Below are 27,066 nucleotides of genomic sequence, written 5' to 3' on the forward strand. Positions count from 1 at the left end.
GGTTCCAAAGTCACATGTTAGGGTTAAGGATAGTATCCAAGGTCGTATGTTAGGGTTAAGGATAGTGTCCAAAGTCGCATGTTAGGGTTAAGGATAGTGTCCAAAGTCGCATGTTAGGGTTAAGGATAGTATCCAAGGTCGTATGTTAGGGTTAAGGATAGTGTCCAAAGTCGCATGTTAGGGTTAAGGATAGTATCCAAAGTCACATGTTAGGGTTAAGAATAGTATCCAAGGTCGTATGTTAGGGTTAAGGATAGTGTCCAAACATGTGACTTTGGACACTATCCTTTAACCCTAACATGCGACTTTGGACACCATAAAGGTTACTGCATTACCTTGATGTGACTTTGATGCTACTTGAGTGCCAGAGAGTGTAGAGTTACATAAAAGTCACACTACATGAAAATAAGTCATACTTTCTTATTAGCCAAAAAACCCCTCCAAAATGCATGTTCAAAAGTGCGAAACATTTCTTAAAACGCACTGGAAAAACACATCAACGCAACCTGCATAGATGTGAACCTAGCCTAATACAGCATGCGTTGACATTTTTTAATAATGTGGGTTTAATGACAGTTTAAGTGAGGGGGAAATCACTGCTGGGTCAGATCTTTCCATATTCTATCCAAAACTAAAAAAACAAACAAACAAAAACAAACATTGTCTGAATATACATTTTAATGTTTTCAGTGGTTGACAAATTGCAGTAACAGAAGATGATCTGCTATGATGGTGTAGTTCTAATGCAATGGTTAAATATTTTGCGTTGTTTAGCCTGCGAAGACCTGTTTAAGCCTTCAAATACCAGATCATAAAAAGTTAGAGTGCGACGTGTGTGCTGTAGCAGCGCGGTGTAGTGAACTGTATGTGGGAGTGGCCAGCATGGTTGGGCCGTCCTCTGCTGCCAGTGCTGATAGAAGCTTGACTGCAAACATACTCTGTAGATAGAACTGGTTATCTGTGTAGCTGTACCATTTCAACACAAACCGGATTGTGCTTCACAGGTCAGGGGGGGTGACAACAGATACATCAACAAGTGAGTAAAACATGTATGCTTTTTTGAGTAAGCAGTCTGCTAGTTTACCGTGACAGTCAGTCCAGATGTTAAATATTGCAGCATATTTTCATGATTGTGAGTCAAATGCGTTCACAATCAGGTGGTTATTTGAGTTTTTATTATATACATATTACAAAGCTTTGCTGAATATGTAGAAGTATTTGCTTTCAGTAGAGCTGTTTATATTAGAACACACATCCACTCAGACATACCGGTTTGGTCAGTAATTTAACCTATTAATATGTTTTCTAATTTTGGAAGAAGAATAGAGACTGCAGGAAATCCATACAAGCACAAGAAAAACAAATGGCTAAATAGAAAATGCAAAAATTCCAGAAGTAGTCAAGTGTTTGACATCACAGTCCAGTTTCTCAGCTGAACACAAAACTGTTGGGCTTTCTTGTCATATTTCCGTCGTACGTTGAGTAACAATTGATGACGTACATTCTAGTAGCATCTGTTGTAGAATTTAGTTTTTTTTATAGCAGGCTAGAAAACATCTGTGCATTAAATCATCTTCACAAGTAGAAGTGAGCATTGGAACTAAAGTGGTCCTTTCTCAGGGAATATGAGAACTTTTGGGATACTGACAGAAGAACGCCCAGGGTATGTAAGGCTATGTGTGGGCTTGCTGGTTTGTAGAAAGGATGATCGTTTTGTGGTCTCTCGTACTCTGTTGCCTGAAGCCAACGTCTCCTGAATATATTTAAAACTTGGCAGTGATTGCAGAGCGCTGTACTGCCACGTTTTAGAGAGGATTTTCTTACAGATGTTACATCAGAAAAAGAGCTGTGGGTCAAATGGATAGCCTAAAAATCTATTCTATTCTCTAATGAATGTATGTATTTTTTAAAAGAATTTGAAACTTATTTTTACTATTAACCTATACCTGATCTCAAATATTAAAAACCAGAAATCGTATAAAATATCAGTTTAACATGCACCTGTGTTTTTTTTTTTTTTTTTTTTTTTTTTTACGTAAACCTTTATTTAACTTGCTTTCTGTGACTTTAGTTCATCATATTGTCCACGGTGTTATATCTTTTGGGGCTTTGTATCCAGTCTGTACACCTGCAGCATCCCAGGTACACATCGGTGTGCAATGACCTGTCCAGCTCATGCTGACCATACAAGTGGTGCTCTGGATGCTGTGGCCACACTGAAGGGTGGCTGCCAATTGTTTCAATCAAACTAAATGTTATGTCATTCTGTCTGTAGGCATATCATCTTGCATTGCATGTCCTAAGGTGACAACGCCAAGATGGTATAGACTCACAGTAAAACAACATTATTGTCCAAGGAAAAAAATGAAGAATAAATAGCCTGCAGGAAAAGACCCACAAGACATAAGTTGCCTGCAGGCTTTTCCTGCAGGCAACATTTCCCAATTTTTAATATTCATTTTTTTTTCTTTTTTTTTTTTTCATGTTTAGGGCCCGTTCACTACTACTGAGCCTTGGTATGTCACACTTCAACATGCATTGCCTTTAATGTGTTACTAAACCAAGGAACTTAGATTCACTATATCTAGTCTCCCACAGTACAAACAACATGGAAACGCAATTATTTTAGTAAATGTAAACTGCTAAATACATTTTCTCATCAGCAGATAGAGCAGTCTTGTGACTTTTATTAGTGTCCAGCTGAGCACTGGTTACAGCTTGTTGGAGGAGTTTTCAGTCTCCTGATTGTTCTATGAGGCTGGATAACCCCTGACCCTCTGTCTGGACAGTGCTGGTTGGCCCTGTATTGATCACATGCACCTTCCCAAAGAAGACAAAAATTCTCTAGCAATACACTGTAAACTGAGCATGTGCAGAGTGACTCCTAGAAGAAGGGGAAGATCAGAGAAGACCGAGTCAAACAGCCTTTTTACATAATGCGAAGGGTTAACCTCTTAGGTTCCACAGTGAGTATAACAAGCATGCTTTACTGCATATACAGACTGATTTTACTGATGTGGGTTTAGTAGCACTTTAACCGCTTCCCAACCGCCCTATAGCAGATATCCCAGCCAGTGATTACTCGCCGGTGCCTGGTGATTGCCGAGCATTTCCAACGGGGAGGAGAACTGTATGCAAACAATACACCTCTCCTCCCTGTAAGCTCATGCACACTGCTTTGGATGGCTGTGCACAGCACAGCCATCCAAAGCAGTGTGGTTACAGTGAAGCGCACACAGACACAAGTAAAATAGCACACAGTTAATCCTTTGATCGCCCATCATGCTAACCCCTTTCTGCCCAGTGTCGTTAGTACAGTGTCAGTGCTTTTTTTTTTTTTTTTTTTTTTTTTTTTAGCACTGATCTCTGTATTGTGTCACTGGTGTCCCCTCAGTGTAAGAATGCCCGCCGCAGTCCTGCTATAAGTCGCTGATCGCTGCCATTTCTAGTAAAAATAATATAAAAAAACTTAGCCCTGTCCCCCACTTACTGTTGGTACAGAGTTTAGTTAGTTATACATACCTCCCAACAGTCCTGGGCAGGACTTTCCCATATTTTCACCTTTGTCCCGCAGTGCCGGTCTACAGGGGCTTTGTCCCGCGTTACTCTACCTATTCTGTATATACTAACTTCCAGCCGAGCAGGACCTGCAGTAGTGTGAGCAATGTGCACACATAGCACAGCCAGGGATTGGCGGACAAGCCAGCGGGGCTTGCAGCCTCAATGGGATAGAGTATGCAGCTGTCAACTCCAACCTGTGATGTCTGGAATGAGCGGGGTTGATATGCGTTTCAGGGGCTCCACCCCATTTGTCAAGCAAGCACTGCATAGACAAACAGCCGACATTTATTCACTGCCCAGGGAAGAGGGTGACAAGGGTCAGGACCAACTGAAACTACTGCATGTGCACTCGCTGCGGTGTATAATCAACCTGAAACCTGTGAATGGGTTGCTTTTAAAAAGGGGACTGAACACCTGAAACGCATATTGGCCCTGCCCATCCACGACATCACAGGTTGGACTTGACAGCTGCACTTGCCTTGCAGCTGTAACTCCGCTGGCTTGTTCACCAATCCTTGGCTGTGCTAGAAGTTTTCACTGCTGCAGGTCCTGATCGGCTGCATTCATTTGTTATCCATCTGATCCCTGCATTCTTGCCTCGGCTTCTGCATGCTGGTAAGAATGCATTTTAGAAGGTAAGTGTTGTGTTTAATTGGTGTCTTTGTGGTTTAACTAACTTCTGAACCTTGCACTCTGTATGTAATGCATCCCTGAATCCTGCTCTCTGTATGAAACACACACCTGAACCTTGGAATCTGTACAAAACTCACTCCTGAATGCTGCACTCTGTATGTAACGCACTCCTGAATCCTGCACTCTGTATGAAACGCACTCCTCAATCCTGCACTTTGTATGAAACGCACACCTGCACCTTGGACTCTGTACAGAACGCACTCCTGAATCCTGCACTCTGTTTGAAATGCACAACTGAATCCTGCACTCTATATGAAACGCACTCCCGAATCCTGCACTCTGTATGAACCGCACTCCTGAATCCTGCACTCTGTATGAACCGCACTCCTGAATCCTGCACTCTGTATGAACCGCACTCCTGAATCCTGCACTCTGTATGAACCGCACTCCTGAATCCTGCACTCTGTATGAACCGCACTCCTGAATCCTGCACTCTGTATGAACCGCACTCCTGAATCCTGCACTCTGTATGAACCGCACTCCTGAATCCTGCACTCTGTATGAACCGCACTCCTGAATCCTGCACTCTGTATGAAACGCACACCTGAACCTTGGACTCTGTATGAAACGCACTCCTGAATCCTGCACTCTGTATGAAATGCACTCCTGAATCCTGCACTCTGTATGAAATGCACTCCTGAATCCTGCACTCTGTATGAAACGCACACCTGAACCTTGGACTCTGTATGAAACGCACACCTGAATCCTGCACTCAGTATGAAACGCACACCTGAATCCTGCACTCAGTATGAAACGCACACCTGAATCCTGCACTCAGTATGAAACGCACACCTGAATCCTGCACTCAGTATGAAACGCACACCTGAATCCTGCACTCAGTATGAAACGCACACCTGAATCCTGCACTCTGTATGAAACGCACACCTGAATCCTGCACTCTGTATGAAACGCACACCTGAATCCTGCACTCTGTATGAAACGCACAACTGAATCCTGCACTATGTGCATAATGTATTCCTGAATCCTGCACTCTGTATGAAACGCACACCTGAATCCTGCACTCTGTATGAAACGCACACCTGAATCCTGCACTATGTGCATAATGTATTCCTGAATCCTTCCACACTTTGTGTAATGCACTCTTCCACAATTTGTGCAAACCATTTGCAATGAATCCTGCACTATGTGCATAATGTATTCCTGAATCCTGCACTCTGTATGAAACGCACACCTGAATCCTGCACTCTGTATGAAACGCACAACTGAATCCTGCACTATGTGCATAATGTATTCCTGAATCCTGCACTCTGTATGAAACGCACACCTGAATCCTGCACTCTGTATGAAACGCACACCTGAATCCTGCACTATGTGCATAATGTATTCCTGAATCCTTCCACACTTTGTGTAATGCACTCTTCCACAATTTGTGCAAACCATTTGCAATGGAAGCTTTTTATTCCTTTTTTTAAGTGATTGTGTTGGGGTTTGTATCTGTAAGACTCTTGCTTGTGGCACAGCAATCAAAGCATATTTTATAGGTACAAGGAAGCCTGGGTTTTGTTTAACCATGTCCCTTAGGACCCTCCCACTGTTAAGCATTTAGCCACACCCATTTTTGCCACAGCAGGCTATGCATGCCGCAGCTCACTTCCTCCCCCAAGTTTCCCTCATTCTGAAGTTCAAAAGTTGGGAGGTATGTACCCTACTCAGTCTCTTTAAATTTGTGACCCAAGGTGTTGGCATGTCCTGGTCTGGGCCCCTCAGTGTTAGGGACCCAAAAATATAAAGTTGTCAAATTTACGCATATTTTTTTATAAACAGAAGTGCTGCATTGAAAGTCTCTCAGCTCAATAAGGGGTTATTCCCTTTTCTCTGTACATTTTGCAATACATTCAGACACTGAATGAATCAGGAAGAATCTTTGTACTGCTTGTTTTAGCAGTCTGTTATTGGTAGGTACAAGGACCAGAAGATCACTTACCCCTTGGTGTCCTTAATAAGTGACCTGCTTTTCTGTGGGAGGCATTCACAGGCAGATTTTCCTTCGAGATCAGTTGAACACATTAAATTTATAATCCAATTTTTAAAGAGCGCAGGTTCCATAAACAGATTGGATTTAAGTTTTTGAAAGCCTTTCAAAGTAATGATGCTGGTCCTCAATATTTATTGCAAGGTAGTTTTTGCATCAGTTACATACTCCTGTAAGGTTGAATAAAGACACAAGTCCATCCAGTTCAGCCTGTGTAGGTGTGGGGGTGTGTGTGTGTGTGTGTTATTAGAAGAAACATTTTAATCACTTCTATTGTTTGCCAAACTAAGACCATATGCACATACAGGTGAAACTCGAAAAATTAGAATATTGTGCAAAAGTTCATTTATTTCAGTAGTGCAACTTAGAAGGTGAAACTAATATATGAGATAGACTCATTACATGCAAAGCAAGATAGTTCAAGCTGTGATTTGTCATAATTGTGATGATTATGGCTTACAGCTCATGAAAACCCCAAATCCACAATCTCAGAAAATTAGAATATTACATGCAATCAATAAAACAAAGATTGTACATAGAACAATATCGGACCTCTGAAAAGTATAAGCATGCATATGTACTCAGTACTTGGTTTGGGCCCCTTTTGCCACAATTACTGCCTCAATGTGGCGTGGCATGGAAGCTATCAGCCTGTGGCACTGCTGAGGTGTTATGGAAGACCAGGATGCTTCAATAGCGGCCTTCAGCTCTTCTGCATTGTTCGGTCTCATGTCTCTCATCTTTCTCTTGGCAATGCCCCATAGATTCTCTATAGGGTTCAGGTCAGGCAAGTTTGCTGGTCAATCAAGCACAGTAATCCCGCGGTCATTGAACCAGGTTTTGGTGCTTTTGGCAGTGTGGGCAGGTGCCAAGTCCTGCTGGAAAATGAAGTCAGCATCCCCATAAAGCTCGTCTGCGGAAGGAAGCATGAAGTGCTCCAAAATCTCCTGGTAGACGGCTGCATTGACCCTGGACTTAATGAAGCACAGTGGACCAACACCAGCAGATGAAATGGCTCCCCAAATCAACACAGACTGTGGAAACTTCACACTGGACTTCAAGCATCTTGCAGTGTTTGTCTCTCCATTCTTCCTCCATACTCTGGTCAGTTGCTCTCATCAGAAAAGAGGACGTTGGACCACTGAGCAACAGACCAGGTCTGTTTTTCTTTAGCCAAGGTAAGATGCTTCTGACATTGTTTGTTGTTCAGGAGCGGCTTGACACGAGGAATACGACATTTGAAGCCCATGTCCAGGATCCGTCTTGTGTGTGGTGGCTCTTGATGCACTGACTCCAGCCTCAGTCCACTCCTTGTGAAAGTCCCCAACACTTTTGAATGGCCTTTTCCTGACAATCCTCTCCAGGCTGCGGTCATCCCTGCTGCTTGTGCATCTTTTTCTTCCACACTTTTTCCTTCCAAATAACTTTCTATTAATGTGCTTTGATACAGCACTTTGGGAACATCCAACTTCTTTTGCAATTACCTTTTTGAGGCTTTCCCTCCTTATGGAGGGTGTCAATGATGGTTTTCTGCACAACTGTCAGGTCAGCAGTCTTTTCCATGATTGTGATTCCTACTGAACCAGACTGAGAGACTACTTAAAGGCTCAGGAACCCTTTGCAGGTGTTATGGCTTAATCAGCTGATTAGAGCGGGACACTTTGAGCCTAGAATATTGCACCTTTTCACAATATTCTAATTTTCTGAGATTGTAGATTTGGGGTTTTCATGAGCTGTAAGCCATAATCATCACAATTATGACAAATCACGCCTTGAACTATCTTGCTTTGCATGTAATGAGTCTATCTCATATATTAGTTTCACCTTTTAAGTTGCATTACTGAAATAAATGAACTTTTGCACGATATTCTAATATTTCGAGTTTCACCTGTACAGAGCTGGCTCAGGAATGAATATCCATGAGTGCTCCCCATAGCAAGTTGTTTGCTATGGGGGCTCTCAGCAATTTTGGTAAATGTAAAGGAAATTGATCCCTTGCAGATTTTGTAAGTTTGCCACCTTACAAAGAAATTAAGGGTCTATATCATTTAAAATTCACGCATGTTAAAAATTAGATATACAGATTAGTCCTGTCAATTTAAGAAGGTGCTCCTAAAGACAACTGTGTATAATGTGTATAAAAGACACAGCTGTCCAAAGAATCTTTCTTGGGTACCACCATGGGCAAGACCAAAGAGCTGTCAAAAGACGTCAGGGACAAGCTTGTAGACATGCACAAGGCTGAAATAGGCTACAAGACCGTCAGCAAGTTTGGTGAGAAGGAGACAACTGTTTGAGCGATTAATCGCCAATGGAAGAAATACAAAATAACCATCAATCGACCTCAGTGTGGAGCTCCATGCAAGATTTTGCCTCATGGGGTAAGGATGATATAAGGGCTCAGCCCAGAACTACACGGGAGGAGCTTGTGAATGATCTCAAGGCAGTTGGGACCACAGTCACCAAACAAACCATTGGTAACACAATACGCCGCCATGGATTGAAATCCTGCAGCACCCACATGATCCCCCTCCTCAATAATGCACATGTATACGCCTGTCTGAAGTTTGCCAATGAACATCTAAATGATTCTGAGAAGGATTGGGAGAAAGTGCTGTGGTCAGATGAGACCAAAATTAAGCTCTTTGGCATTAACCCAACTTGCTGTGTTTGGAGGAAGAAAAATGCTGAATATGACCCTAAGAACACCATCCCTACTGTTTAAGCACAGAGGTGGAAACATTATGCTTTGGGGTTGTTTCTCTGCTAAAGGTACAGGCTGACTTTGCTGTATTGAGGGGCCAATGGACGGGACCATGTATTGTAAAATCTTGGATGAGAACCTTCTTCTCTCAGCCAGAACACTGAAGATATGTCGTAGATGGGTTGTGGATGGGTCTTCCAGCATGACAATGACCCAAAACATACCGCCAAGGCAACAAAGGAGTGGCTTTAAGGTTATGGAGTTGCCTAGCAGTCTCTGGACCTTAATCCTATAGAAAATGTGTGAAGGGAGCTGAAAATTCAAGTTGCCAAATGATAGCCAAGAAACTTTAAGGATTTAGAGAAGATCTGTAAAGAAGAGTGGACCAAAATCCCTCTTGACATATGTGCAAACCTGGTAACCAACTACAAGAAACATCTTACCTCTGTTTGCCAGCAAGGGTTTCTCCAAAAAGTACTAAGTCATGTTTTGCTTGGGGATCAAATACTTATTTTACCCTCTGATCTGCAACTCAGTTTATAACATTTGTATTGTGGTTTTTTTTTTTCTGGATTTTTGGTTGATATTCTGTCTCTATCATTTAAGATACACCTATGATAAAAATTATAGACCCTTCATTTCATTGTAAGTGGGCAAACTGACAAAATCTGCAGAGGATCAAATAATAATTTTCCCCACTGTACATAGGAGGAGTGGAAGGAGACCCTCAACTGTCAGATCTCATTCACATCTCGTAAATGTTTTTTTGGGAAGCGTTTTGGAGCTTTTTTGCTCATCATGCATAGGGCAGCCAACTCACCTGAATGGACTGCCCTATGCATGATAAATGCTCTAAAGAAGCTCCAGCACACGTGGTACGTTGCTTTACCTCACTCTTCGGTGTGTTTGCAGCACGTTTGTCATGCGACAATGCACAGCGAATGTGCACCTGATACCCATGCTTGGGGTGCCATTTAGGGCTGCAACTACTGATTATTTTCATAGTTGCTTAGGCGGACGATTTTATTGTTTTGATTAATCGGTATTAAACCTAAAAGAAAAGTTTGTATAATGTAGTTATCTAAAGTTTAACCACGTACTGATTTTTCTCACTCATTATTTGTACACCTCGTGACATCTGTGAGGTTTTTATTTTTAAAGTTTTTTTCATCACAAATTACACTTTGTTTGGAAATAGAATTTTATTAATCTCCTCAGTTTCCTAAAATAAAATTTCAGTCCATTATAGGACCAACCCATTTATTGAAGGCTCACAGATCCATATGCTCAGGCTCTCCTCAAGTGCCTGAGGAAGGGCTGAATTATGGAACAAGCAGAATTGGCACCCAAGCGTTCAGAAGTGGACAGAGGCACTCGTGATGACCAGTCTAGTAGCAATCAGGGTGTAAAAAAGTGAAACGGCAATGCAGCCCTCCTCAGATCAGGGAAATCCAGCACTGTATAAAACATAAACAACAGAAAGGGCGCAAACGCCTAGTGCATTACCCTTGACAATTTTAATATATAAAACAAATAAAAATTATACTCAAACATAGTGAGCTAAAAGCGTACAAATGCATAAAGCCACATAGAAAAGTCCACTTTCCAACAGCACCTGGTGATGAGATGACCACAAGCCACTGACGCAACAAGACACTGAGGCAGCCATAGCTCTGAGGAAGGGGACTTGATCCCCGAAATGTGCCACAGCTTGTCATCTCGTCTCCAGGTGGTGTTGGAGAGTGATATTTTCTATGGGGCTTTATGTATATGTAAGCTTTTTGCTTGCTGTGTTTGTGAGTATAGTTTTTATATTTGTTTTATACAGCAAAATGTCAAGGGTAATGCACTAGGTGTTTGCACCCTCTTTGTTGTTTGTTTTATAAAGGATTGTAAGCTCGAAAGAGCAGGGCCCTCAATCCCCTCATGTTTTGCATTGTATTGGTATTGTTCTGTCACATGTTCTGTCCCCCTTTGTAATGTACAGCGCTGAGCGAACTATTGGCGCTTTATAAATACTGTATTATAATAATAATAATAATAAAAAAGGGCTGAATTATACCCCAAAATTTGTGCAATGTATGTCTGGATGAAAATGTGCATGAAATGATTGTGGATGAAAATAAAGAGCTCTAGCCCTACTTCTCCTTTAAAATGAACAAACCAAAGCAGTTGCCTGGTTAGCTTTACTAACATATCACTGAATGCTGGCTTGATTTGATCTAAGGTGTTAGTAGAAACAGTTTGTGAGTGTTGTGGCTGCTTCACTCTATCCCCCTGAGAAACTGGTGCATGAATAAGACATGTTGGGTCTGGTTGTCAGGTGAGCCTTCAATAATAGATGGCTGGAGATATGCTGACACCTTACTCTGCATGATGTTTACATTACTAATTATTAAAGGAGTCCTGGGCTGAAAGATGTAAAGGAGGCCGCCTTTAAATACTGAAAGCCTGGCTGTTTTTGGCCTCAATACTTTGAATCACTGACCCAAAACAAGCTCACACCCAGTCGGGGTAGGTACTCCTAGCCTGCACACTTGTTACAGAGAAGGGAGTCATGGAGAGATACCTTCTGTTCTAATAAGGCTCTACTTTCATGTTTGGAAATCTAACATGTTGTGGACCTGAACTCAAAATGTGAACATTTAGGCTCCATGCACACAGACTTAAAAATGCTGCTCCTAGAGGAGTTTAGCATTTTGCCTTTAGAAGCAACTGATGTTATCCTATGTGTCCATGCACATTAGGTAGTCTAGAGGCATTTTTTAAGCTCAGCAAAACCCTTCTGTTTTGTGTTTAGGAGCGTTTAGCATTTTTTTCTGCAAGAAAAATGTTCTGAAGAATGCTAATACAAGAAACGCTCAAAATTAGTGTTTTTTTTCTGCTAAGAGCACTGGAGTTTTAAGCCAGTGTGCATGGGCTCTTACTGTTTTAAATTAATTATTTAGAAATGGTAATTGTGACTAAACACTATCCTAAGGAAATTTTACTTTTTTGCCTTGAATTTCCCCTGAAAATTAGCAGTGCACTTCCTGATGTGAGATGTCCTAGATACTAGTATGCCTACAGCCTCGTAGTTTTTTATCTAGAGCAATTCTGCCTCTTACTCCTAGTCTGGTAATATTTGGTGATGTCACTACTGTGCTGCTCACTGTTGTTCTTGTTGAAAAGAAAGCTGTACCTGAGGACTTGCACTGTATGTCTCTTCCTTCATCTAATTAATTCTGCAGACATTTCTTCACTTTTGCCTCTTCTTGGTCATTCCCCCTCCAGTCATCAGATCACCAGTCATGGGGGGGTGGCTCTGACATGAAGACACAAAGTACTGTAGCTATTAACCTCCCTAGCGGTCTGATTTTGTCCATATTTCTGTGCTCAAAGTGGTACATTTTTTTGCATGGAAATATGTAGTTTTTTTTATTGTAGGCCTGTAATTTTTAAAAATAACTCACTGAAATCTGTCCGAACAACAGTCTAGTAAACATCCCAGGTATGTTAAACTTTGAAACACAAAATCATAAATTATAATATAATAAATAAACATAAAAAATAATATAATAAATGTAATTCAATTATGTAATCAAACCAAAAACACTTACATTTGAAATATAGCGCCAGTTCACACATCACTGAGCTCAGTCGCAAAAACGTTTTCAGTGTCTGATGACGAATTTCCCCACAAATCATTATCACTCAATTCTGCAAGTGGTTCTGATTTACTATCACTGTTCTCTAGCCAGTCTAAAACCGATTTTGACCTAAAGGGACCCTTTTTGGATGCCATGGACATTTCTCAGTTTCCAGGCAGAAAGAACGGTAAAAATGCAGGCAGGGCACAGGACAAAGCATTAGGGACAAAATGTATGTGAAATGCTTTGATACAGTAATGTTTTACTATGTGATTTTAGTGAATTTAGTGAATGTCACTTTTAACATTTTAAAATTTCCCGCCAGTTCCACCCTGACGTCGCAGGGGACGGAACCCAGAAGACCGATGCCGGCATCGGCCGGAGGACATTGCCAGGGACACTGCAGGAGGGACATCGCGGGAGCGCAGGACAAGGTAAGTGAAGAAGAGATCCCGGAGCAGCGCTGCAAGGTATTCCCAAGTGTAGCTCATGGTTACTGCTTGTGGTACCGAAACTTTACCCCGAGCTATGCTCGGGAATACCGCCAGGGAGGTTAAAATGACTAACTTTGTAAAAGCATGCCTCTTCCAATGTGGCTACTTTTAAAAAGCAAAAGCGTGGAACAGAACATTGTGGGTTCGATTTACTAAACCTTGAGAGTGCAAAATCTGGTGCAGCTATGCATGGTAGCCATTCAGCTTCAAATTTCAGCTTGTTCAATTAATCTTTGTAGGAAAAAAAAAAAAACTGGAAGCTGATTGGTATTCAGAACTGCACCAGATTTTGTACTCTCCAGGTTTAGTAAATAAACCCAGTAAGACACTGATGGGCAGAATACCAGCTTTAGGGAGTCCACTGGTAATACTAATAACCAGTCCATGGCCTTTTTGCTTGTATTTTTGGGCACAGCTTCCATGGTTCAGGTTCTCCTTAAAACTCTAGATGTGTCTTTAACACTAGCATGTTTGTGTCAAATTCTCAGTATAACATTGATGTATTCCAAAGCACCTTACAGAGTGTATTGAACCACCTAGTGAGTCCTTTGGAGGAGCTTTCTATCTCATGTACCTACCACAGTTTTACACAGTCTTTACTACTGCATGCTATGACTTTTTTGTTGGTAAATGCCTTATAATAGTAGTTTTTTTGTAATTAAAAAGGCTGGTTTGTGCGCTCATTTTGCAGCGGTCTGTCTCTTTCTACAGACCTGTATTGTAAAAAAGAGGAGGGAAGTGTCTGAACAGTTCTGAGAGCTGACTGCAGAGTGCAGTGGGTCCAAATCTAGTGGCTGTTGAACTGCATACTCGTATTTAGATACCCCCAACACCTGCTGCGACAGGAAAGTGTAGATGTCTATCAGACTGGGTTGTGGAAGAAAACGCACAGATGCATGGGAGAGAATATACACACTTCCTGCATGTACTACCCTTGGTGAGATATGAACCTAGGATCCCAGTACAGCCAGTCCAGAGTGTTTAACTGGTTAGCCACTTAATCATCCTATTTATTTTCCAGTTTTGTTAAATCTCAAGCATGTATATCTCATTTAAAACTTGTTTTATAACACTTCATTAATATTTTTCTTTTCTCAAGGCCCAAACCATAACTCTAAAGGTATACGGAGTGTAGGAACAGTTGGACTGCTGTTCGGGCTGTGTGGAGTCAAGCTATGTCACTACATGCCGGTGTCCTTTCATGCCAGATGGGGTGTATTGAACAGATGACATATTTCTCTGGGATATGACTGTCAAGATGCCGTCTGGTAACTCGCATTCCCCGGAGGACTCTAAACCTCTTCTGCCTCAGGAGAAATTGAAGGGTAAAGGTCCTTTTCACATTGGACCTCTCTTCCCACATCGGGCTGAGAAGATTGTCATCACACGAAGTGACAGTGTTCCAGAAGAGAATGTACTGCAGATCACTATCACAGAAACGACCGTTATCGAATCTGACCTAGGAGTTTTCAACTCTAGAGCCCTCGTCTACCTCACATTATGGTTTTTCTTCAGCTTTTGTACACTATTCCTCAATAAATACATTCTCACCTTATTGGAGGGGGAGCCGAGCATGTTGGGTAAGCTTCTGTGAATTGACAATATCATATCACTTAAAACAAAGAATGTTTCCAGTTTAACAGCTCATTTGCTAGCAGTTTAGGATTCTCTTCTTGCTAAGTTTTCAAGCGTTTCAAACGCAAAAAAAATGTACATATTGCAACTTACCATTTCTTTATTTTCACCTGGTGATCCTGCAATAAACACACTTCGTGTCCCTGGGTGACTATGCTCCACTCCTCCAGAAATGGACACGGGCAAAAAAAAAATCTGTTCACCCGCTCCCATCATGCCTACGTTTTTTGCTACTGTTCTATGAGAATGGACATCTTTACCCTCTTCACCGTTTCTTTTCTTATTTTCTTAACATTTTAGCAGTTTTTTTCTGCAGGCAAGATTTTTCATTATTGCTTTGGAACCTACATTATATCTTCAGAGGGGAAAAGGCATAGATCAGGTTAAACTGATGCCGCAGAGTCACTTGGGCATCCACTGCTAGGACTAGAGGATCCCTGGACCTGGAAAGAAACCAGCTAAGTTTTATATTCATTGTTCACCACTTGCTACAGAGATCATTAGGGAGATTGACCCTCTCTATTTGTCTTGTTTACTATTATCGAAAGTAAAACAAAATCCCTGATTTTAGATTGTCCGCAGAACAGAAATAGAGGGGAAATCTCCCAAAGGGGACACTGGTACTGGTGACAACCAGGGATTCCTTCACTTTGGAGAGATTTCCACTCACTTCCTGTTTTGATTATGGTACAGGAAATTAAGAGAAATCTTCTCAATGGGACACAGATGGCAAAACAAAACCGACAGGGATTATAATCCACCCTTACTCTATTCTAAATTAAATGAAATGAAAAAGACATTTTGCCTTTAGTTCTACTTTAAGGACAGGAAATAATAGTCTCCAGGGGACTATTTCCAATCACAAGTGACAGTAATTTGTCCAGCCCAGATCTGGATTGTGACACAACCAGAAAAGGGAGAAGAAAGATTTATAACCTGTGTTGATGCACGACATACATTTTGTATCAGTGCTGTTAATCACACTAGACCGTGTGTGTTTAACAGCAATTTAAAGTCAAGACTTTCCTTGGAAACATGATAATGTGTTTTCAGACAGTAGAAGAGCCACATTCCTTTTTCAGCTCAGAGCATAGTCATCAAATCCTGTTTCTGTGTTTGCAAACAGACATGCCTAGAAAACATTTTACAGAAAGTATTTGTTTGAATTTACAAGCTATAAACTGTTTTTTTTAATATTCTTATTTTATTATATCAAATCTTTATTTTTCAAAAGGCACTTAATAGAATGTGTTTCCATGTCCATTTTTTTTTAAAGCATGCTGACTTTCCTAATAGAAGGCTGTTACTGCCTTCTATCTTGTTGAATGTTTTTGGCTAGGTGAAAATTCATACAGGTCTGTGTAAGCACTCTCTGCATATACATAACATTACAGATTTTCAAGGGTCATTGCAGAGGATGCAGAGCTGTCACATAAACGCTTCAATCAGTGACCCTACACCGATGTCTGAACAAAACACTCACCAGAAGTATTTGACCTTCAGTCTGAAAGGTGTAAAACGCTTTAAATGTAGTTAACATTCATCCTCTTCTTTTCATCAGTCCTTAGAGTCCTGTCACACTGATGCTGTGCAATTTTTGTACGGCGCAGTATACACGTGGGGTTCGTGCGGGTTAGCTTCACTTCCAAAGTCTTCTCTTGCATCGGGGGGGGTTTTGGTGCATTTTCTGAAAGTGCTCCAAAACCGCTGTATACAATAGAAGTCTATGCAAACGTCCTGGTAACCCACACGAAACAGGTACACTACGCTGCACCCATGGTGCAGGAAAAGCACAGTCATCAGTGAGAAAATGATCACTACAGTGTATAACTGCAAATAAAACACTTTAATTTAAAATGATATAAAATACTAATAAAGTGCTGAATAAGCACTGACAAAACAGCATTTGAGATCACAGGAAATTCCATCCACGTCATCCACTTCCACAATTCAATCTCAGCTTTTCTTCTCACATTTGATAGATTGATACCAGTGGTAATAACTGCCAACAGGGTGACACAAAGCAGAATCCAACAGTGGTGTCTCATCAGCTCACTTAGCTGGACAATGCAGTGTTCCTCACCTGTTTACTGAAAAGAAAGCTGTTCCTAATGCAGGCCATAGACGGGCCGTTTATCGGCCGAATTGTCGGCCGATAAACGAAAAATCGGTCGGCGCCGTTGCCAATGCTGCCACCATCGTCCGTTTTTCATGGATTTTCCAGCATGACCGATAAAAGTAAACGAGACGATCTACGAAAAACAGCCGACGGTCGGGCACCACTAACTGTGTGAATAATCGGCCAATAAATGACCCGTCTATGGCCTGCATTAGTCCGTATGACTCCTTAGTGTTGGTGGGTGACAAGCAAGGGTGTACAGGCTTTTCTCAGAGCTGTCACATAGATTAAAATCCTAATAGCCAACTATCAACTTGGCAGAGCACCTGGTAAAAAGAGTAATCCAAAAAAAAAAATGGAAAGAAAAGTGATTCAGCATAATTTAAAGCGGAATTCTAGGCAAAGATTTACACAACTCAACCACACAGCACATTCCACTCCAGCAAGGCAGTAGTATTGATTTTTTTTTTTGTCTTTGCCTCGAGTAGGTAAAAATGACAGGTCTCCTTCCCCAGCCTGTGATTGGACAGTGAAAGGGAAAACCGCAGACTGGTGACCTTTGTCAGTCTAATCTCCCATCTATTATGGTGCATTCCTTGTTACTGTATTACATGAGCACTGCAGCACAACTGATTGGCTTCTTCTTCTCCTAGTCTGGGCTCTGCTGTAAAGAGGCCTCAAGAGGCTGATACCAATTCAAAAACATTTCTTGTGTTTAAAAAAAATAATAATAATAGAAAATTATTTATTTATATATAATTGAATACAGTTCCTGTTTTTGTTTCAGGTGCTGTACAAATGCTGATGACCACTTTTATTGGCTGCATCAAGATGTTCATTCCCTGCTGTCTGTACCAGCACAAAGCACGACTCAGTTATCCTCCAAACTTCCTAATGATCATGCTGTTTGTTGGCCTCATGAGGTAAATTTACAAAGTGATTATTTTTTATCGTACAGGGTACATTTCCAGGACAGTGTAACTCCTGCTGTGAAAGATGCAGGTAATCTGGGACGCCTTCTATGGACAGGGTTCATTCTCTAAGACTTGTATAATGGAAGAATTGACCTTTTGCCCGAATTCTGCAGGTTTTCTAATCTAGCCATTTCACTATTCCAGCATCTGCAGGTAACTGTTAGCTAAGGTTTACGAGTGAAGCATCATAGTCACAGTTAATCATCCACATATACAATAGATTTATTGCAAACTGAAATAAAAGCTTATGTCACAAAGCTAATGCATTTTGGGGGTCGACCGCCTAAAACACATGTACAATGACAAAGGGATGGGCTTTACCCCCTACACGCCACACATGTCACTGTCTGGCTGATGTTTCCAAAGACAGCTCTTGGTCCATGCTAATGATCGGTAATTGACAAGACCAGCTCCCATCCATGTGACCATGGGGAAAAGGTGGACGCCGCTCAACCAGCCCCAGAAGTCCGTTATGTACATCGCTTGGTCTCAGCTACTTCTCTGGCCACGCCCTCTGATGCATTTTGCACCACCCACGGGCGCTTGATCACAGAGATGGCGCGAAACGTGTCATGGGGGTGTGGTCAGAGCGGTGGCTGAAGCCAAGCCATCTACACATCTGACTCCTGGGGCTGGTTGAACGACGTCCACCTTACTTGATTAGCCACTCTGGGACTGTTTCAGGACACTTGCTTTCTTTCCTTTGCCGGCAGGGTGATTTCTGTAATTTCTCCAGCTTGGAACGGCACCACAATGTATTTCCATAGTCCACGTGACCATGGTGACAGTCAATAACAATAAAATTTTGCAATCCCCAGGTTTGAGAGCCCAGGTTTTAGGACTCCTAGGGGTGCTCTTGGAGATCATTGAACCCATTTATCTGAATTTTATTCCAGTAGCAATTTTGCCACCCTAAATATGGTGGCTGCATTAGTTTTCTTTTTCAGACTTTTTCTCTTTGGTTTTGCCTGGTGATCCTGTAAATATGATTTTTCCTGCCCCCCCCCCCCCATGCCTATAACCATTTCTCCTTTTGTATATATGGAGGCAGCCATTGTTGTGACACAAGCTAGACAATCAACTGATTGTAAAGTTTATTTTTTTAGAATAACAAACATGTCATACTTATCTGCTTTGTGCAGTGATTTTGCACAAAGCGGTCCCTTTCTTCCTCTTTTTGGGTCCCCCACCAGTGCTCTTGGCTCCTTTTCTCTCTGTGCCACCATAGGAAGTCACTTCCTATGGTGGCACATGTGTAGGCTTGATCCCGAACTGGGCTGTGTGTGTTTGACACACATCGTGCGTCTATTGACACACACAGTGCGGCTCGGCCCCTTACTGGATTTGATTGACAGCAAATGGAGCCAATGACTGCTGCCTCCATGTCCAGTGAGGAAAGAGAGAGCAGCGCTGCTGCTCTGGAGCAAAGCACCGAATGAAGATTAGGCTCACGTAAGTGTAGGTGGGGCTGGCAGGGATCTGAACATAGGTTTTTACATAAATGCAGAGAATGCATTAAGATCAAAAATTTTAAGCCTTTACAACCACTTTAAACACTTTAAAACTATAGACCCCTGTCTGCTTTTAGTGACATTCAGAAGCAGGCATCTCTGTCCTAGGACCTTTCTGTTCTCTCCAATTGCTGTACTCTTTTCGTCCCGGAAGAAAGCCAATTGCACACTGTTGTTTATTTCTGGGTTAAAGTAATACACTGCTTAAAAAAATTAAAGGAACACTTTGAAAACACATCAGATCTCAATGGGGAAAAATATTGTGCTGTATATACTGATATGGACTGGGTAATGTGTTAGGAACGTAAGGATGCCCCATCATTGGATGGAAATGAAAATTATCAACCTATAGAGGACTGAATTCAAAGACACTCTGAAATTCAAAGGTAAAAAATGATGCAGCAGGCTAGTCCATTTTGCTGAAATTTCATTGCAGCAACTCAAAATGGTACTCAGTAGTTTGTATGGTCCCCATGTGCTTGTATGCATGCCTGACAACGTCGGGCATGCTCCTAATGAGACAACAGATGGTGTCCTGGGGTATTTCCTCCCAGATCTGGACCAGGGCATCACTACTAAGCTCCTGGACAGTCTGAGGTGCAACCTGGCGGCATCGGATGGACCAAAACATGATATCCCAGAGGTGTTCTATTGGATTTAGGTCAGGCGAGCGTGTGGTGCCATTCAATGGTATCAATGCCCTCATCCTCCAGGAACTGCCTGCATACTCTCGCTACATGAGGCCAGGCATTGTCGTTCACCAGGAGGAACCCAAGCCCCACTGCACCAGCGTAGAGTCTGACAATGGGTCCAAGGATTTCATCGTAATACCTAATGGCAGTCAGGGTGCCATTGTCTAGCCTGTACAGGTCTATGCGTCCCTCTATGGATATGCTTTCTCAGACCATCACTGACCCACCACCAAAACGGTCATGCTGAACGATGTTACAGGCAGCATAACATTCTCCACGGCTTCTCCAGACCCATTCAGGTCTGTCACATGTGCTCAGGGTGAACCTGCTCTCATCTTTGAAAGGCACAGGGAGCCAGTGGTGGACCTGCCAATTCTGGTATTCAATGGCAAATGCCAATCGAGCTCTCTGGTGCCGGGCAGTGAGCACAGGGCCCACTTGAGGGCGTCGGGCCCTCAGGGCACCCTCATGAAGTCTGTTTCTGATTGGTCAGAGACATTCACACCAGTGGCCTGCTGAAGGTCATTTTGTATGGCTCTGGCAGTGCTGATCCTGTTACTCCTTGCACAAAGGAGCAGATACCGGTCCTGCTGATGGGTTAAGGACATTCTACGGCCCTGTCCAGCTCTCCTAGAGTAACTGCCTGTCTCCTGGAATTTCCTCCATGCTCTTGAGACTGTGCTGGGAGACACAGCAAACCTTCTGGCAATGGCACGTATTGATGAATTGGACTGCCTGTGCAACTTCTGTAGGGTCCAGGTATTGCCTCATGATACCAGTAGTGACACTGACCCTAGCCAACTGCAAAACTAGGGAAAAACAAAAAAGATGAGTAGGGAAAACAAATGTCAGTGGCCTTTACCTGTATAACCATTCCTGTTTTGGGGGTCGTCTCATTGTTGCCCATCTAGTGCACCTGTTGTTAATTTCATTAACACCAATGCAGCTGAAACTGATTAACAACCCCCTCTGCTACTTAACTGATCAGATCAATATTCCAGGAGTTTAATTGACTTGATGCTATACTCTGATTAAAAAGTGTTCCTTTATTTTTTTGGAGTAGTGTATATTAGCATTTACTTGTCTCTTAAGTTATGATGTCTGCTCCCTAAATTACATTGTTTTTAGTTTGAGATTTACCATCATATTAATTTTTTCCAGATTCTCCACTGTGGTCCTAGGTCTTGTCAGCTTGAAGAATGTGGCAGTGTCTTTTGCAGAAACTGTTAAAAGTTCAGCACCTATTTTTACAGTTATAATGTCCAGGCTGATACTGGGAGAGTACACTGGTGAGTACGTTTGCTTTTACTGTATACCACAGATTTTATTTCACTTGCATGAAAACCAAAAAGTAATTTTAAAGGATTTTAACTGCACTTTAGTAAAAGGTTCAGTTATTCTTTGTTCCCCTGACCCAAACTACTCCCCTCCTTTCTTTGCCTACTACACCATATTGGACAAGCACTGTCCGCAGGACTCTTCACCACCTTCAGCCAATGTGTTCATTCCCTTTCCCATGTCCGTGCAGTAGAATCCCATAGGTTTCTATGACTCAATCTCTTGACACCACTTGGAAAATTGCCTCATAGAAATCGATAGGGTTCTAGTGCTCAAGTGCTGTCATGAAAAAGAAAATTTTGGTCAAAGAAGCTGAAGATGCCTACGGCCTGCAGTCATGTGCATTCAGGTATGTATACAGTGCATTAATAGAGTATTCCCACTCCCTTCACTTTTTAAATTTTGTTATGTTGCAGCCTGACACTATAGCTTTTGCAAACTCCAAGCAGACTTTCATATATTTTGCACTGAGAAGAGAGTCTTCCATCTTACCACTTCATAGAGGCCAGATCAGTGGAAAGCTGCAGTGATGTTTGTAGTTCTGGAACTTTGTCCCATCTTAACACAGGATCTTTGGAGTTCAGTCGGAGTAACCATCAAGTTCTTGGTCACCTCTCTTACTAAGGTCCTTCTCCCCGATTTCTCATTTTTGCCAGGCAGCCAGCTCTTGGAAGAGTCCTGGTTGTGCCAAACTTCTTTTAATAGAGAATTATGGAGGTCTCTGTGCTCCTGGGAACCTTCAGTGCACCAGTATTCTTTTTGTAAATTTCCCCAGATCTGTGCCTTGCAATAATGCTATCTCTGAGCCCTGCAGGCAGTTCATTTGATCTCATGACTTTTGCTCTGATACAGTATGCATGGTCAGCTGTGAGGCCTTTTATTCAGAGGTGTTTAATTTTTCAAATCACGTCCAATCAATTTAATTTACCACAGGTGTACTCCAGTCAAGGCGTAGAAACTGCTCATCACTTATCGAGAGAAAAGAGAGGCACCTGAGCTAAATTTTGTTGCAATGAGTCTGAATATGTATGCCAATGTGATATTTCAGTTTTTTTATTTTTAATAAATTCACAGAACTTTCTAAAAATCTGTTTTCACTTTATCATTATGGGGTCCCGAGTGTAGATTAATGAGAAAAAATGGATTTAAACAACTATAGTATCAGACTGCAACATAACAAAATTGAAAAAAGTGAAGGGAGTCTGAATACATTAGTGAATGCACTGTATATCCCAGGTGGGTAAGGAGGGGTGTAAAAAAAGTTTAGGGTGTAAACAGATAATTGTTTTTTTTCTTTATGAAAAGACCATTATTCTTTAGAAGGTAACAGCACACAGGAACAGAGCTGAGGCTGCCCATTACAGACACTGTTTTGGAGTTTCTTCCCCTATAACCGGTTTTTTTCCCCTTGGTGTAAGCAAAACTTGGCAGAAGGGATTCATACTGATAGCAGAGGAAAGAAGCAGCAGACAGAAATGACATTTAGTGCTCTTAGTACACACTATTGAAAGATATGCTTTGTTCATATTTCATGTCTGAGGTTTACAACCACTTTAAATTACCACTTCCCAGCTTTCTTGCTGACGCTCTGACTTTAACCACTTCCAGCCTACCTGGTGCATATATGCTGCCTCTTGGCGGGTGGGCTTTAATACCAAGTGGCCGCATACATGCATCCCTAGATAAACACTTTACTGTGCTGAGAGCGCGCTCCCTGTACAGTTACAAACAGATACTGGAAAGCTCCCGACGCAATCAGGAGCTTTCTGATTATTTGACTGCTGTAACTGCCAATCACAGCCGTCACATGATTGGAATGTCCTCCTCTGCCTCTCAGCATTTGATCCTGGTAAAGGCCTGAGAGGCGGAAGCAGGAAAGGTTTAATACTCTATGCAGTGACCCTAAAGTTTGGTGATCAGGACTTCTGGCTTTTCTGCCTCCATGCTCTGGGTCAATCACTTAAAAAGCATTGAAACCACAGGGTTAAATTAAAGCCAAGTAAAAAGTGCAGCGCTAGAAAAAAATAAATAAAAAATAAAATAAAAATAAAAAGAAAATAAGTAGTCAATGTGCTTAATAGGTACTCCAAAGTCAATATAAAGTCCCAAAAACGGAATAATGTGTATACTGTGGTAAAGATGCAGTTGAAGTTGGGTAGATGTGATCCCCGGATCAATGAAGATCCCCAGGTCTAAGAAGCATACGTTCCCGAGATAAATAAGGAAGCAGTCACAGCTACACCAGAGAGAACCACCACTCCTTCACTTTGCATCCTCGGTATCTAAGAGGAGAAACTCCTCACAAAGAGAAATGCCCATAGTAAGGTATAATATAAAACATTTATTTAGAGTAAAAAACAGGATGCATCCAGATTGGATAAAACACCGCCAACAAATATTAGTATCAGCAGCCAAAGCAAACAGGACTAACCGTCCTGTCAGATGTAGTGGCCGCCGGAGCTCCCCAGTGCTCCGACGGCGTGGCGTCAAGGCGTGCGTAGGTTCCTCCTTACGCGTTGCGTGCCAAGCACATCTTCAGAGGAAAGAACCGGTTCTTAAATTAAAGCCAGGCAACTAGGATTTTCCGAAAGAGATCAGCCATGGATGGCCCACTAATCATGGATTTCCTTTATTTGAGATTGATAGAATCCATTGAAGTCATTGTCTTCAGTTCATAGGTTGTTGTGGTAGGGTGGTTCTCGGAACTAAAATATACATTTGCCTGTACATTTGCAAGCTCTGATTTGAGCTTTTTTTTTTTCTTAAATACCAGCATGAAAGCTACAGCCCCTATTGCTGGGTTGTGACAAGGTTTTGGTGTGATTTTTAATCTTCACTTCCTTTTTAACGTTAATATTTTAACTTGCAGGAATGATGGTGAATCTGTCCCTTCTGCCAGTGATGGGAGGTCTTGCACTCTGCACTGCAACCGAAATCAGTTTCAATGTTCTTGGCTTCTCTGCAGCCTTATCTACAAACATCATGGACTGGTAAGATCATTGTGGTACCCTTGTCAGAAAAAAAATATTCATGGAGAAGTCTTCTTAATTGGTTTATACACCAATCAGCCATAACATTATGACCACTGACTGGTAAAGTGAATAACATCAATTGCTTTGTTAGATTGGCATCTGCAAGTCAGTTGGATTTATTAAACAGCAAGTGAACCTGACAAGGGCCAATTTTAATGGCTAGACAGCTGTGTCAGAGCATCTCCAAAACTGCAGCTCTTGTGGGATGTTCTCGGCCTGCAGTTGTCAGAACCTACCAAAAGTGGTCCAAGGAAGGAAAAATGGTGAACAGGCGAGAGGCCCGTGGACCGCCAAGGCTCAATAATGCATATGGAGAGTCAAGGCTGGCCTTGTAATCTGATCCAGTAGAAAAGCTACTTTAGCTCAGATTGCTGAAAAAGGTAATGTTGGTTAAGATAGGTGTCAAAACACGGTGCATCACAGTTTGTTGTGTATGAGGCTTCTTAACCACAGACCGGTCAGGGTGCTGATGTTGACCTGTGTCTACTGCTAATAGCGCCTACAATGGGCATGTGAGCATCAGAACTGGACCCGGAGCAGTGGAAGAAGGCGTTGTGGCGTGATGAATTCAAGATTGGTTTGAGGAACACTACAAAAGTTTGAGGGTGTTGCCTTTGCCTCCAAATTCTCCATATTTCAATCTACTTAAGCATCTGTAGGATGTGCTGGAAAAACAAGTCTGATCCTTGGAGGCCCCACCTTGCACATACAAGACTTAAATAATCTGCTACTGACAGCTTGGTGCCAGATACCACAGTGTACCTTCAGAGGCCTATTGGAGTCCATGCCTCAACAGCTCATGGTGGATGGCCATTATGTTATGACTGATCTGTGTATGTCAGGCGGTGTATTACCCCATTTTTATGCTAAAATGACAACTTATTTGACCCCCCCCCCCCCTTAAAAAAAATACTTAACCAATGCCCTGCTGTTTGTGCAGCTCTTCCTGGCTTATTCTCACCTGTTCCTGGTCCATCCAGATATTGGCTGCTTGCCAAAATATTTGTGACCCACAGATGCGCTTTCATTCAGTTTATATGGAGAGATAGTCTGCAATAAAAGCTGGTAATCCAGAGAGCACCATGTGGTTGAATCGGAGAGCATGAGTGGCCTGGCTAGTAAGATTTTTGACAAGCTATTGTGCAGGGCTGGTGTAGTCGCACACTCAATATCTAGGTGAATCAGGGACAGGTGAGTATAAGGTTATGGCTGGAGTACCATGACATAAGTGTAACATCACCGTTGGTGATTTTTCACTTTAAATTAAAGGATAAGTTTACCTTCGGGACCATGTTACATGTTCTACCCTTTTTTAGGGTGTAACATGTTCCCAGTGTTGCAGCCGCTGCCCAATTCCCTGTACTAGCTGTCACTTTTTAAAAACAGCGTTGCCATGCGGGACTCTGCCCACGCGGCCGCATCATTCATTCACAGTGTTCTGTGAATGAGTGAACTTCAAGTCCCTTAGCGGCTGTCGGCTTGTAGTTCTCAAACTACCACTGCACTGTTCTGTGCCATGGTAGTTCATTGAATCTTCCTGTCATGTGTGCTTGCCCGTACATTCCGTATGGGAAAGCAGATATACTTGACAGGTCTGCAGGTGTACTGCATGTCATCAGTGATCTGCTGATCACTAGTGCAATGCATTACAGGTTCTCACAGCCAAAAATAATAAATGCACATTTTTTACCATTAAAAAAAAATGTATATTTATGGTCAAAAGGTAAACTTACCCCTTTTAAGCTCACTGGGTGCTTGTCAGACTCAGTAAGTGATAAAGCAGTGTTGAGGATGGTTACCCAGGGTATGGTTATTTTCAAACAGTGGACGTTCCCAAATATGTGGCCTTCCAGGTTTTCTTTTAAAAGAGAACTAATTTAAAATCCGTATATTGTTTGTAATGAGCTGCAGAGGTATTGTTTATTCAGATTGGCATTACCATTTTCCATTTAAATGAAGAAAATACATTTGTTTTGTTTCAGTTTGCAGAACGTCTTTTCAAAGAAGCTTCTTAGTGGAGATAAGTACAAATTTTCGTAAGTATAAAATGCTTTTTGACTTATGTGTAATTCCTTATAGAGTTGAGAGATCACATACAGTATATTATCACAACATTTTACTGGGAATTTTCTGATAAATGTTATGAGAACAGTAGACACCGGCAAACGCAAGTCTGAGTATTTTATTTTTTATTTTGTAGGTACATCTGCTAAAGAAATTACCAACATACTTCCTTAAGGAGATGTGTGGTTAGATTTGTAGGAACAGGTAAGAGCACCTACTTGCTCTTAAGGGTGCTTATACCACAAGCGTTTACCAAGAAATGTGGGCTGGATTCTGGGTAAAATGAGTATGGTTACAGTACAGATATAGCAGAATAAGGTACAGCATCAGCATATTATGCAGCTACTGGGTCATGTTTTATTTACATTTGCTACTGACCCCAGTAGTTTAGGAAGGAATGATTTGCCCATCTGATTGCTGTGCTGTCCTGATGTCTCAGGGGTGGGGGCACACTTTTTACGTTATCTTTTTAGAGGCACAGTGCTGATCTAGTATAGTGGATCTAGTGTAAAAGTGTGTGTGGTTTTCATGTGGAAAATTACCTTTTCCAAAGTTTAATGTTAAAAGCAGATGAAATTTTGACGTTTGTTCGAATGTTATTTGTCTACAAGTCTCTGTAGACAGTAT

General features: G+C 41.8%; 1 protein-coding gene across 2 annotated transcripts in view; it reads left to right on the forward strand.

Moving 5' to 3' along the window:
* Positions 1-27,066, forward strand: part of SLC35E2B (solute carrier family 35 member E2B) — a 76,051-nt gene that overhangs the window by 24,004 nt on the left and 24,981 nt on the right. Inside the window, exons 1-6 of one of the 2 annotated variants that reach the window (XM_089675987.1) lie at positions 946-1,036; positions 14,174-14,654; positions 17,616-17,751; positions 21,167-21,294; positions 24,213-24,333; positions 26,358-26,411. In XM_089675987.1, coding sequence (XP_089532113.1) covers positions 14,321-14,654; positions 17,616-17,751; positions 21,167-21,294; positions 24,213-24,333; positions 26,358-26,411 — 773 coding nt within the window. In that variant the 5' untranslated portion in view covers positions 946-1,036; positions 14,174-14,320. Of the gene's footprint in view, positions 1-945; positions 1,037-14,173; positions 14,655-17,615; positions 17,752-21,166; positions 21,295-24,212; positions 24,334-26,357; positions 26,412-27,066 lie in introns of those variants that run through there. The other variant, XM_089675986.1, reaches the window with a different exon arrangement.

Source organism: Staurois parvus, unplaced genomic scaffold, assembly GCF_062004578.1.
Source record: "Staurois parvus isolate SC_StPar_1 unplaced genomic scaffold, SC_StPar_1.0 ptg000160l, whole genome shotgun sequence".
Lineage (NCBI taxonomy): Eukaryota > Metazoa > Chordata > Amphibia > Anura > Ranidae > Staurois > Staurois parvus.